This window comes from Scardinius erythrophthalmus (genome assembly GCF_964197995.2).
Source record: "Scardinius erythrophthalmus genome assembly, chromosome: 21".
NCBI classification, from domain to species: domain Eukaryota; kingdom Metazoa; phylum Chordata; class Actinopteri; order Cypriniformes; family Leuciscidae; genus Scardinius; species Scardinius erythrophthalmus.
The window spans coordinates 17,276,902-17,291,233 of record NC_138241.1 but is presented as its reverse complement, the minus strand read 5'-3'; the positions used below and the strand labels follow the sequence as shown (position 1 = coordinate 17,291,233).

General features: G+C 40.1%; 1 protein-coding gene across 2 annotated transcripts; it reads right to left on the bottom strand.

Annotated features, from left to right (window-relative positions):
• Positions 1-283: 283 nt before the first annotated feature.
• On the bottom strand, positions 284-7,114 carry btbd3b (BTB (POZ) domain containing 3b; the record flags this gene model as incomplete). Of its 2 annotated transcripts, none has more annotated exons than XM_081350148.1 (4): positions 284-1,316; positions 3,050-3,168; positions 5,559-5,706; positions 6,804-7,114. In XM_081350148.1, 4 exons carry the CDS (start codon positions 7,112-7,114, stop codon positions 284-286), a joined length of 1,611 nt encoding a protein of 536 aa, XP_081206274.1. The 2 variants fall into 2 exon arrangements, with proteins under 2 accessions (XP_081206274.1, XP_081206275.1); XM_081350149.1 differs by having other exon boundaries at positions 5,559-5,649.
• Positions 7,115-14,332: the final 7,218 nt, after the last annotated feature.

Genomic DNA, 14,332 nt, shown 5'->3' with positions numbered 1-14,332 from the left:
AGACAACGACTCCCATACCATTAAAATTAGATTTTCTTTGTAAACAGGTGCAGCGTTGTTCAGAGCACAAAATAAAATATTTAATTCACTGTTTACGGTTTGACAGCCCCGAAAAAAACACTAACAGCTCAAAAAAAAAAAACTTGTAATGCCTGTTATGCCTCAGTTTGCTTGAGCTGGCATCATTGGAGGAGTTGAATTCTGCCATGTAATAGAAAAATGGATATTGTAAAGCTATTTCACTCTGGAAAGGTGGGCAGTTTTTAGGTTTCTCAGGGGAAACTCAGGCATAAAAAACGAGCTCTGGAATCTGGCCGCCCTGCACACCTGTGCCGTTGGTGCTGTCCGAAGAGCACTGAAACTGGAAGGTCACCTTCCCACACTGAACTTCCGTCATACCCTCTTGTCCAAAATAACTCAGTTCATTTCCATCCAGAACCACACTGGCCGTATAGAAAGTGTCAGGCTCTATCTGAACCGGATACTCAAACCAAGCGGGGAAGGTGTTGCTGGATCCATCTGAAAAGTACTTGCTAAGGTTGGTTCCCAAGACGACCCCTTGCCGTTTGAGCTCGATCTTGGCGGTGTACTCAGCAGATCCGCAGCTTGAGCCGTAAAGCCCGAAACCGGCAATAAACACCCGCTTATCGACGGCAAACTGAATGCTGTCGCAGCGTCCGCGATAACGCCACTGGTTGCTGCGGTAGGCGCACGACTGGAAGCGGTGGCACTTCTGTGGCGTCAATCCCTTACGAGGTTGGCTGACAAACTGCAGCTCGGGTTTCTTAGCCGCCGTGTACCACAAGAAAATGTCATTGGTCTCGTTCAGCGTTAACACTCCTGATTGCGCTGCACCGTTTGCAAAATCATCAAGACCCATGGTTGGGATACGGATCAGGTAGACGGACTGGCCCAATACCTTGCGTTTGTTGTCGATACTGGTGTTCATCTCCCTCCGCTGACATTCGGCATCCGCCCAGCTTAGAGCCGCTTCAAACACTACAATCTCCTTAGCGTTCAGAGTCTCTCGTCTGAGGATGCTCTCCAAGGTCTGAGCGTCAATGTCACAAAACCCCTCAGACTTAAGTGCCAGCTCAGCCTGAGCGTCAATGACTTCCCAGCAGCGTTGCGTTAGGTCTGGCTCTTCAAACAGACAGCTCTGAGACAGAAGAATACACGCGTTCTTTGCACTCAAACTAGTTTCCAAGAAGTTGACGCAGGCCCGAGCCAGGTGTGGGACTATGTACTTTTTGGCTGCGTATAATGTTGCCAGTACGGTGTCTGCACTCAAGTCAATTTCGTCACAGTAAATGTACCTGATAAACAGACAAAAAATCAGGGTTAGCCAGAAAGGGTTAGCCATCATCTGCCGTAGTCATTTAAAAAAGATGTAGTACTGTAGGATGCATTATAGGCTGCTATTACTGGCCCAGCTAGAAGCTATATTTTATGATGTGCTACCAGCATGAACCACAATGTGTCTTTGGTCAAAGAAAAGCTGTACTGGGAATGGAAATACTATATTTTGCGACACCTCTTTATAACAAAAAAAGCACTATTCTGACAATATCCACAACTTCGTGGAATAGGAATGAACTTGGCCTGTGATTGTGTCCTTGGGAACAGATGTTAGGCTGAATTGATCACACTGTGATGCAGTCTGCAGATCTTCTCCAAATCTAATACTATGTCCTGTAATGCATTCTGGGCTAGAAGCGATAACCTATATAGAAGTAGCATAATAAACACAATGTTACATGGGAGTCTTTGGCAAACCAAAAAACAGCATTCACACTTCTTTATGAGAGTGGGGGAGGAGGGATGAAAGACATGGAGGGAGAGAGAACAAAAATCTCTCTCAAGAGATGGAGGGAGTGAAAGATGAGCCAGTGCAAGAGGAGAGAGAGAGAGAGAGAGTGGAGAACACAGAAGGACTCTCATGAGAAATGGGTAAGCATGAGCTAAGATCTATCAGATCTTCTGTCATGGTCCTAAGCCCTCTGAGAGGCGGACAAGCTAAGCTCACTTCATTATTTATTTTCTTCATGTTTGAGCTACAGTTCTATATAACATTTAAGTATCTAGTGCCATTAGTGTTCAGAGTTCACTCTGATATATATAAAAGACTTTGGGAATAAGCAACAGCCATTCTGGAGATACCAACGCATACTCAGTGGGAAAAAATATGCATGTGGCAACATTTCTTCAAAATGGTTCTTGCACGTTTTGCTATACTCTCAATGTAAAATATCCAATCAATGGTGCTAAAACCATGTTGAGTTTTATCTGAAACCGTGAAATCTGGGACCGTTTTATTACGAAGGTTATTGTACGTATGGCGGCACTTTGGAAATGAAACATCCAGCGAGTGGCGTTAAATAAAACACATTTGCTGAAGCAACCATGCCATTTAGCTCTACAAGTCTCATCTACTAGGCCAACTGAAGGCTGGTTTAAGCAGGTTTTTTTTTTTTTTTTTTTTTGTAGAGATACAGTTAACTGAAATTAGGCAAATCAGAAATACACTGTACATTAGAACCTGGTTGAACTGAATTGCTGTGGTTAATGAATAAGATGTAGCTTTATGTGCAGAAATACTATGAGTGGCGCACCTTTTTTTTTTATTTGCCCCATGAAGTCATGCTAGGGAGCTTTTTGAACTTAAATAATCTGAGAACTCCATTCAAAATGACATTTAAGAAGTCAAATTAAAATATTTGGTATCTTAAATGTATTCAAATGAAGCTAATTGCACAGTTGATTTCAATCAGACAAATCTCCTTCCAAAGGCCATATCGTTTTTAATGGTCTTGAACCGTCCGCTGTAAAGAAATTACATGTCGATGTAGTCGATTAACCTTTTGGAAGAGGTCCAAAGAGGGGTACTTAGATCAGAGAGAACAATTTTCTTCACTCCTGCGCTTAATTGAAAACAATAATAACTAAATAATCTTTGCAGGAAGATAATAATGTTTTAACCAGGCAGATGAGGAAAGGGTCAGCCAGCACAGACCAGACAGATAAGGTGCAATTGCAAAAGGAGTCTTACTTAAGCATAGCCAGAAAGGCTGGAGGTTCCACATCAGGGATACGGATCTCATCGTTGTCTTCTGCCAACTCCCCATAGAACATGGCATGGAAAACAGAGCTTCCCACAGCAAGGACATACTAATGAGAAAACATATGTAGTATATAAATTAATTTGACAAGACTTGTTTTATTGATTAGCATAAGGAGCTATAGTATCCGTCAGTTCATTTTAAATAATTTACATGAGCAGTGATTTTCAAAAAATCAGAAAACAGTGCAAACCCATCAACTCAGCTTTGTATTGAAGGACACATGTGGTGTAAATGGAAAAGGTTTCATACTGTTCTGCTATTGTTCAGTCTCTATTTTTCCAAAGTGACCCAATTTCATGACCTGACACTAAAGTCTCTCTTCGCTTTAACAAAAAAACCTGATTATTCTCCTCACACTTATCAAAAGAACCTTGCAGGTAGCAGGTGATGGTTATAATAAACCTGAATCAGAAAGGCACAGCTAGCGATCTTTAATTCCTCACAAGTTGCCCTTCAGGGTTTCTTTCTTCTGAGTCGATTGCATTGTAAAGGTAACGCTTGGCTGTTTTAAATTTCGGCTTGATCCCATTCCCCTGGAGTCACTTGAGCGTGAAGCACACACAAAATTTCACCCACAAAGACCGATGCTTAATTACCGCTGTAATTTCCCCCTGGGTTTACAAGACACGTGAGTGCCATTCTTGTGAATGGCATTTGCTTTTCCCTCCGAATCAAGGAGTGTTGCACAATGGTGTGAAAGTGGCTGCTGGAGCTAAAAGTTATCTCGCTGATGCTAATGGGTGCACGTAGCTAATGATGAAATCAGAGGCCAACACAGCAATGCAGATACATTATATAACATGAGCAGGAGCGAATATTTACAATTCATTTTAGCATTACTTTCACATAGGATTTTTTCCAGTTAGAGAACTTTAGTTTGTCCTTTTTATTGCTGCGTCAGTAAACGTGTGTTTTTCTCCCTCAGGATCCCTCATGTGAAAAGCCCATAGCAAATATACTGTATTTGCAGGAGCACCAAATAAATGGCGAGAGTAATTTTTGCAAAGCACTCGCATGCAAGGAAGCCTTTCCTAGAAGCAAACATAACCTTCTCAAATAAAAATGATAATGCATATCTGAACGCCAGCCAAATGGACATCATAAAAAAAGGTGCTCTGTAATAACTCTTCATGGCCCATTGCAATATTGGCTGTGGCCATGCAGCAAAGCAATACAATGCCCTTGCTTAAGTGAGCTTTATAAAGCATCACATATCAGCCATACACAGGTTTCAGTTCTACCCTCTTAAATGGATAAAAGATGAGTCATTCCTGAATTGTAGGCACCAGATTAACCCTGTCTTTTTGAATAAAGTCTGAGAGTGAAACAAGAACCGATTTAAATGGGGTTTTGGTGCAGTTAAAATTGGCCTGAGGTTAAAAAAAATGTCATACATAATAAAGCCAATCCAATGGTCGCCATGAAAATTTTAGAACAAAAGCAGTTGCTTTCCAAGAAGATCTCAAAGGGTTTACTCAGTGGAGATAAATTAGATCAAGGGTTTGCAAAGTCATATGTGGAAAATATTATCTGTATGAACGTGAAAAGAAACATTTTTCATTCATTTCAAATTTTTATTGCGTTTGTATAGCCATTTTGTTAGTATGTACTACACCAAATAAATGTTGGTGCTTTTTTTTTTACTTTTAGAAGTATGGTTGTCGATAGAATAAAATAGTCAAGATTAATCACATGATTTCCAAAATGTCTTTATACACAGCATAATGATAACGTTAAATAATAGTGTCAGATCTAAAAAATTATTTATTTTCCATGGATTGCCTAGCTCCCCTTGTCGTCTCAGTCTGAAAACCACGAGTTAGATATATGTACTAACATTACAATAGGGTATGATGTTGAAATATTATGAAACAGATCGGTCGAACATGTTTTGTGTTGTCAAAATCTGACACTTTCATTTTACCAAGCAACAATTAAGCAGCTTATTCAGTAAAACCTTTGAGAGATTCAGCCACAGTGTGCATAAATAAAAGCACTTTATTCACATATTATGAAACAGATCGGTCGAACATGTTTTGTGTTGTCAAAATCTGACACTTTCATTTTACCAAGCAACAATTAAGCAGCTTATTCAGTAAAACCTTTGAGAGATTCAGCCACAGTGTGCATAAATAAAAGCACTTTATTCACATACTAAAACAATTTGCATGTGCTTTTGTACAGTTAAGGAACTTTGAGCACAAAGTCTGATTAATTAATACAGTATAAATCCAAATGAGCAAAAGACTCCCCACCATTATTTACATCAATAATTTAGGAGTGTCTCAGAAAGGCACATGGCCGGCTAGACTGAAAACAAGATAAAGACTTGAAGCACGACAGCAGTGAAGCACATCGCAAACTCTAAATACTGATTATATTCTCTTGTAATGCTGAGGTGACAGTGTAGTGCAGGTGTAGTGTAGTAGGTCTTACCTTGTGTCCCGGGAGTCTCTGAGTCCCTCCGGATTGACCGACAACAAAGTGAACGTCAGCCATCAGTTCATTATTGAACATCACAGAATTTCTGCAAAAGAGACGATTTGAGGGGGACGTTTTTAGATTAAAAAACAGAGAAACATTCCTACTTGATTATAAGCAAGAGGTGAATACATGTTTCTGTATTTCTTTAGACATAAAGAAATTTTTATATAACATGAAATGACTATCAACTTTAAAAATGCTCTTATTCTATTGGGAAGTAGGAAAATCTAAATCTTGTTAATTTTGAAAACTTTCAGAATAGAGCAGGATCTTTCTCAGGAAAATCCCTAGCCCCTGTGAAATGGGAGTCTACAATGGCATCTTCTTCATGTATTATTGTGGTCCCGGCCACATAGGAGCAGTAGGTAAATAAGGAACGCTGTTCCAAAGGGACTACAAAGCCAGGTCCGAGAGCGCACATTTGTTTTGGCCAGCATGGGGCTTTCCCATGACGACAAAGTAAATATTACTCTTTGACAGAGAGCAAAGCCGTCGCATATAAAACAAAACTTGTTCCTTTCTTTTGCCTCCTCTAGGACAATGCATACAGGACAGAACAGAGACTGACAACCACACAAATGGACATTTTAACATTTCAGAACATTCTCAAACAATCTCAGAGAGCCATTGAATAACACTCCAACAATGGCATTCAACACCCACACCTGAACCTAGTGAACCCTGAGTTTAACTGTGCATGCAATATATTCTTCCAAATATTCAGTGTGCTCTACAAATCTGAAACCAGCAGTGAAAATGCTCCAGTTTAATAAGTTATTTATTTATAATAAATCATTTTATGAGCATTACAATTTGTTTGAAATTTTCAATATATATATATATATGTATTATTTTTATTAATTTTTTATTTTTATTTTTCAGCTTTCAAGCTGCATGAGCTCCACAAGTTACCCATTATGATTTGAAAAGCATCTTGCTTCAATGTGCAAGAACATCACAAATGTGCTTATTTGATGAGATATGAACTAGAAATAGTGCTGAATATTTCTTTAATTACATTTTCAGAATCCTAAAACTTCTTATTTGCAGGTTTAGGTCCTAGATTTTCAATGTGCTCTGAGACTTTTGGACCCCACTGCATCAGCTATCACTTTATAAAGGCTCTGTTTGCCGGCAGATGTTCTCTGCGTACCAGTCTCTGGTCTCCGTCTCTGAACACATCAAAAGTTGACCTACCTTTCCCTGATCGTGGAGTAGAGACCCTGCCAGTTGCAGCATTGGATGGTGTTGTTGTTGTTCAAGTTCTGCTGCTGGTACTGCTGCACCGTGGTGGCCGACGCCGGCTTCATAGTGGGAAAGATCTCCGCTGCCATCTTCTTCTTCTTCTTAGTTTTCAAGGTGATGATCTCATAGCACACAGGGGGCAGCTTGGACGAGCTGCTGGGACTCCCCTTTTTGGAGCCTTTGCTGGACTTGCTCTTAACTGACTCTGGAAGCATCAATAAGAACGTCAGACATTTCATGTTCCTTCCCTTGGCATCCACCATGAGTGTGTTCACCTGCAGAGCAGTGTAAAAGCATGCAGAGAAGATGTTGGGAAGGAAAGGAAGGATCTGAGAGAGGTGACGACTTGTGATGAGGGCGAGGAGCCCCCCAAAATCACAGCAATTAACTGAAACAGAAGAAAAAAGGAAAGAAAGAAGGAAAAAAATCCACTCCTAATCTTCACCTTCTGAGAGCAAGGGTATAATAATCTCCTTCTTCCGCCAGAAGATTAAAGTCAATACGGCGGCTGACTTTTCTGTCCTTTGCTTCTAGTTTGATCCGCTGGTGGACCGCAGAGATGAGTCTCCATAACTGTGGTGCTAGATAAACGTCCTTTTTTCAATGTATTCTCTCTCTCTCCTTCAGTATCTGTGACAGTCCCAGATTTAGTGCTCCTGTAGTGGTTCAGAAGCAGCTAGTCCACACTGTCTCTCTCTCCTCCTGACACTGAACACACACACACACACACATCACACATCCACGGAGCTCTGCAGGATTCTCTTGCTGTGGACCTGCGCTCTGACGAGTGTTTTGCTGACTGTGGGGGCTGAATGGACGGATGGAGCGGAGAGAGAGTAACCCCCTACCGATGGAAGCCAGACATCCCCCACAGCCCAGCCAATAAGCACTCTCGAGAGCCACGATTGGCTGCAGCCGCCATGCGCAGCACCTACTAGAATATGCTAAGACCTCTTTGATTAAAGTGCCTGCCCCTTTCCTCTTAGAATGATGCATTCTGATCTTCAGCATCTCCCTTAGCAGCCTATTGTTGATTAATATTTATAGCGTAATAAAAGTCATTAAATATATAAAGAGTGTGAAGGAAATGGGAACTCGTGTGAGAACAGAATTCTTTATTTCAACTATTTAGTTCATCTGGTTAAATGTCACTTTTTTTAAAAGAGCATAGCTTAATTAAATTATTTAACCATAATGGTTCTGAGTGATTTCTTTCCAATAGAATAATCATTCATTTAAACTAATAGCATATTCTGTCTTCCATTCACCCTCATAATGTTTCTTACCACGAAGCGCAGCGTTTTGCAGCCCCAGTCTTCCTGTCACAGATTAAATGAAGGTTCAAATCTCCTCAGTGAATTGCGGCTCAGCACAGAATACAACCTGTCTTCACCTGTGAAGAGCATTTTCGTTTTAAGTCCCAGCTACTACCATACACATGGCCCTACATGTCATGTTTAATGCATGTAGCACAGAGCTCGGCTCTAGACATCTTTTCTGCTCTCCCTGAATTACATTGCTAAGCCTTTTGTTCCTCGGCCGAGGAACACATTACAGAAATCAAGGAACCGAACACATTTCTGTAAAACCACATAAATCTGTTGAGATTGCTTGCAGCAGGGTCTGAATTTCTACAGTGTAATAAGACAATAAGACTTCTTAACACTAAGTTGCACTTTGCTTTATCTATCTATCTATCTATCTATCTATCTATCTATCTATCTATCTATCTATCTATCTATCTATCTATCTATCTATCTATCTATCTATCTATCTATCTATCTATCTATCTATCTATCTATCTATCTATCTATCTATCGTGAAAAGGAATTAATTGCTTGAAAGGAGTGTTTATGAGAACATCTGGCACCTGTCTTGACTGAAGAGGTCCCTCTGCCCCCTCTGCTCGGGACAATCATTGTTCTCTGCATCTGCTGGCCACTGGAGATGTTGCCCTGGAAACCGTGTTCACAGGATTGTCGGGGACAGCCGGGGAGAAGGTGATATTTAAGAGAAACTGGCAGAATGAGATTTTCTTTTCCTGATGTTTCTAATCTGGATCTGCCTTGATTTGAGGTGCTATTGGTTGCTATTTACACTGTTTAAATAGCAACAAATTATATTTAGAATAAAAAAAAATAGCAGCATTTTCTTAGCAATATGCTATTTACACTAAGTGAAAATAGCGATAGATTATATTTACACAATGTAAAAATATCAGTAGGCAAGTGTAAATAGTAGTTAGATGCTATTTATAGGCTACTTATAAATATTTACACCTCAGTGTTGTGCATTAAATGGTATGTGATAAGTGTAAATTATTATATTTATTTAAATTATTAAATGGATGCCGCATTATTGGGACAATAAAGCCCTTTCTACACCTACCCTAAACGATAAGCACTTTATTATTAAACACACTTAAGACACTTTATTTACATTATTCAAATGTTTACTTTATTTTTATTTAAATAAATGCCTTTCCAATCTGATATGTGATGGGAAAAGGGAATAGAGCTAGTTCGGCAAAAGGTGGATTTGAATTCAGGTCGATTTGTGTCACAACTTTCTGCTAAACACACTACGTCTACACTATTGCTACTGTTTACCTTTCAGCGTCTTCCGTAATTTCGTCTGGCCCAACCAGACGTCAGTGGGCGGAGTTAGTGTAAATAGCCTCTGCCAACAAGGCGGGCTATTTGCACTTAGTGTAAATAGACACTCTGTATTTGGCTCTGCCGCTTTAAATGTTTAAGCTTTTTCAGTAGCTAGGACAAATGATTGATTGTCAGTGTTTTATTATTCATCAGCTGAAAAAAAAATCATTCTACAAGTGAATCTATCTACATCCTTCTGTGACGTTCTTGTATCGTAGTTGTGGTGTGGACTTTCTATTCTAATAGAATTAGAGCCATTATTAAACCTTTATAGTTATAGTTATTGTCCTCAGTGTGAATGGCTCTTAATACTATTATCATACTTTCACTTCTGTTTAATTTATAGATGAGGCAAAGCCTAAAAACTTGTATATTTTCTCAAGGCATCCATTAGCTAAACAGAATTTAAACTGTTGCACTAATACTTGTTATGAGAGTGATAATGATTCCATCTCATAATGATATACAGATGCCTGTTATTCTCAAAAGCTGTGCTGTTTGAGTAATTGTTCAGTCTCTCGATGGTTTCATGCAGTGTAGCGGTTGCACATTTCGCTAAAGGCTTGCTAGCCTCATTAACACTTTGCAAGCACAACAAATTGCATTTTCCATTTTTTCAGCACACATGGCGTGAAATAACAATGGCAAAACAATGCTTTATGTAATCATGCTGAGATTCCCATCTTTCACAAAGTAATTTCCACGGAACTGACAGGCTACGCGATTTTATGAATGTTAATAAGTCACACATTCAGCAAAGAATCACTTCTGTGACTCTTTCTGCACGACTGAGGAAAGAGAGCTCCGTGAATATGCGTGGAAATGTGTGACCTCTCTGTGTCTCTGAACAGCCAGAGAGGACGAGACGAGTTGGACCTCCGTGGTGGCTCGGATAGATCTCCATTCTGTAGGGACACCTGCTGGGAGTCTTGGCTTAGAGGAAGTGAAGCGGAGCTGAGAGACAGCCGTAAAGGTTGGCACAGAGAGGCAGTCAGGCAGGTGCTGGATCCGGCAGGCTGGCTGTTGTCCCCCCCTCCCCTCCTTTTCCTCCCCCATTAAAACAGCCAAGAGCACCTGACAGGTGGGAAGAGGGGAGGAAGCCGTGGCTTTGGACCAGGGACAGGGCTCACGCTGCTGTCCAAACAGGAGACTTGCTGGGTAGAGTGATCTGAGAGGATTTGTAGCAGAAGGGGGCTGGTGGACAGAGGGAGTTGGCGGTCTGTTTGTGTTCATGTGCACATGTTTGTGTGTGGTGCAGCACTAGTCCAGTTAAACTAGATAACAAGCGTCCATCTCCCCATGCTGTGCTCAGATATGGGAGCAAGGACATGTTTTGATTACTGCTATCTGCTCGGGCAGCTGTAAGTTTTGCTCAGGAAGTGCTTTTGGCATCCAAACACTAAATTACAGACTTACAGTAAAGTGGAAAAAGGTGACCTGAGGTGAAGATATCTTTCAGACAAAAATGAACCAAGTAAATTTCTTAAATTACAGGGTGTCTTAAAAAGCATTTTCTAATCTGTCCTGTGTGAGAGACTGGGAGGTCTTACTCTGTGACACTGAAATGAAGTGTTTGTTCTGTGTAGACAACCTGGTTCTGCTGCCTTTCACAGAAGGATGGCAGACCCCGCTAGAGCAGGAGAGTGGGCATCGACTGTCAATCTGGATGAAACCACTCCAAACTACTTTGTCCAGTAGTTCTACAATCATTTGAAGGACAAATAGTAGCCTACAACACAAAACCTCTTAATGATAACAAACACGATTACTAACTACCCTTAACACATAAAAAAGAATGATAGACTTCTACTGAATAATCAGTTGAAAAAATGAATGTATGCACTTCATGCAAGTAATGAATTAAAACAATCCCTAAACCATAAAACAACAGGGTTCACATCAACGATGACTTAAAAACACACATTAACTGGCCAATTTATTAGGTACACATTGCTTGTACCGGGTTGGACCCCCTTTGCCTTCAGAACTGCCTTCATGGCATAGATTCAATAAGGTGCTGGAAACATTCCTCAGAGATTTTGGTCCATATTGACATGATAGCATCACACAGTTGCTGCAGATTAGATGCACATCCATGATATGAATATCTTGTTCCACCACATCCCAAAGGAGCTCTATTGGATTGAGATCTTGTCACTGTGGAGCCCATTTGAGTATTGTGAACTCATTGTCATGTTCAAGAAACCAGTTTGACATTATCTGAGCTTTGTGACATGATGCATTATCCTGCTGGAAGTAGCCATCGAAAGATGGGTACACTGTGGTCATAAAGTGATGGACATGGTCAGCAACAATACACAGGTAGGCTGTGGTGTTTAAACGATGCTCAGTTGGTACTAAGAGAAACCCAAAATGAGTCAAAAAACACCATTACACCACCAGCCTAAAGGCCTGTTCACACCGGGACGAATTTCGCGCGCGATATTCGCAAACGTTTAATGCCTCGTGACTAAACAAAGGGCGCCAATGTGAGTGTGCACACCGACGCGAAAAACGCCACGTGTAAAAGCGTCATTTTTTAAAAAACGCCTCGGGTTCGTTTTTTGGGTTTGACGCGCCGCGTCAAAAACTATCCAACTAATGAGATTGGCGCTTTTGCTCACGTGTCTGGAGCTTCTGAAGTTACAGTAAAACACAACTTGGGGGCGCTCAAACACAAAACGGTCTTGCCGAGCACACATACGTAACGGCGAAGAAGCTATATGCCGAGTAGCGTCTAAACACTGCCGGGAAGAAAGACGAGGAAGATGCAAGGCAAGATGATTGTAGAGCTGCTGGTCTCGTTGGTGTCGGAACATAAAGAACTTTATGACAAACGCGACAGCGACTACAAAAATCTTGATAAAAGAGAACTGTTATGGAGTGGTATTAAGCGCCATCTACTGTCAGGGAATGAATTTGCATGTTCACTCGGCTCATCGTCAGCGAAAATCGCTTGGGTGTGAACACAAAAAACGCGTTGAATAACGCGCGCCGATATTCGTCCCGCTGTGTACGGGCCTTAAGCCGTTGATTCAAGGCAGGATGGATCCATGCTTTCAGGTTGTTTACGCCAAATTCTGACCCTGCCATATGAATGTCGCAGCAGAAATCGAGTCTCAACCAAGCAACGTTTTTCAATCTTCTATTGTCTAATTTTGTTGAGCAAATTGTAAACTGTTTCCTTTTCTCAGCTGACAGAAGTGGCACCCGGTGTGTCTTCTGCTGCTGTAACCCGTATGCTTCATGGTTTGACGTGTTGTGCCTTTAGAGATGCTCTTCTGCAGACCTTGGTTGTAACGAGTAGTTATTTGAGTTACTGATCGAACTCAGCCATCTTGAAGGGCATCTCAATTGTCTAATTGCACCATGAGGAGGTGAGGAACGAGGAAGCTTTCTGAGGAATCATGAGTGAGGATACACAGGTGTACCTTTCCCTCGCATCCTAAGGAGGTGGAGCTTAGACGTGAGGAATTAAGAAAACGAGGATGCACAAGTAAGAATTGAGAAACACCCCATGTCTACATGTTTAAATGCATTGAGTTGCTGCCATGTGATTGGCTGATTAAGATATTTTTATACAATAATTAATACAAATGTGTTTCCTCAATATAACAGAAACTATTGGCAATAGTTAGTTTAAAAGCTAAAATACAAACTAAAAACAAGAATTAACAAAAAGCTAAAAACTAGTGGATCATGGGGAATCAACCGACCCCATGTCTATATAGGCTACCACTAAAATTCTGGATAAAATTATTATATTTGATCCTCAAAGGAAAATCAAACCAATCAACAGAATCAAACCAGTATCAATCTGATGTCAAAATCTATTTTTAAAAATGGGAGAAAATATTAGCTGGTATTTGCAAACATGCTCCTATTTTTTTAGGGCACATTTAAGTGGTTCAAATAATCTCAGCAGGGCAGAAGTGGGACTGAACACACAGCAAGTGAAAAAATGAAAAATACCCCTGTATAATTATCAGCATAACCTCATTCATATTCATCTAAATACAAATTTAAGCACTCACATGTCAATCAAATCTCTACAGTCCCATTCCCTAAACACACTAGTGATTCAATATAATGGGAAAAAAACTCAATCAAACATCACCTCAGTTACAGGAATAAAAAAAATTAACTTGAAAACTATAACTTTAAAAAATGAAAATGAACGTATTTTTAATTTTCTTTTTAAAGAATGAAAAATCTAAATTGCGCTTACATTACCTGACCATAATGAGATTCATCTTTAGTGCAAAGCTCTCTAGAATTCTGATTAGTCAACCAGTTTTAGATAAATACACTAACCTGGCAACCAATTTCCAACACTATAGACCTTATAGGTCTGCTCTTTTTCAGTGCCGTGCTCATTGTGTTCTGTCTTCCTGTTTGTATTTCCACAACATGAAGGTAAAATCTTATGAATTTATGAATTAACCTCTGGTTTTAAAATCTTCCTGGCCTACTGGCATATGGTATGCCATCCACTTCAAACATTACAATGGTCATGATAACTTTGTTAACTCTACAATTTCGTTAAATCCACTTCACCAGCTAATTAATAGAAAGATACTGAGCAAAAAAAAGTTCAAACACAAAATTCTAAAGATGGCTGCACGCTTGTTTCTCTGGCGCATAAAGGTCTATAGTTTCATGTTTTTTTTCTCCCTTTCTCCTAATATAATAAAATAATTTCAACTCAAATTCAAATCTCAGAAGTCCTTACAAAACACTGTGACAACAAGTTGCCGTAGTTCAGCTCCTAAATGGCTCTTTTGCTTGTTCAATTCTGTATAGAAATAACATGTTAATTAGCTG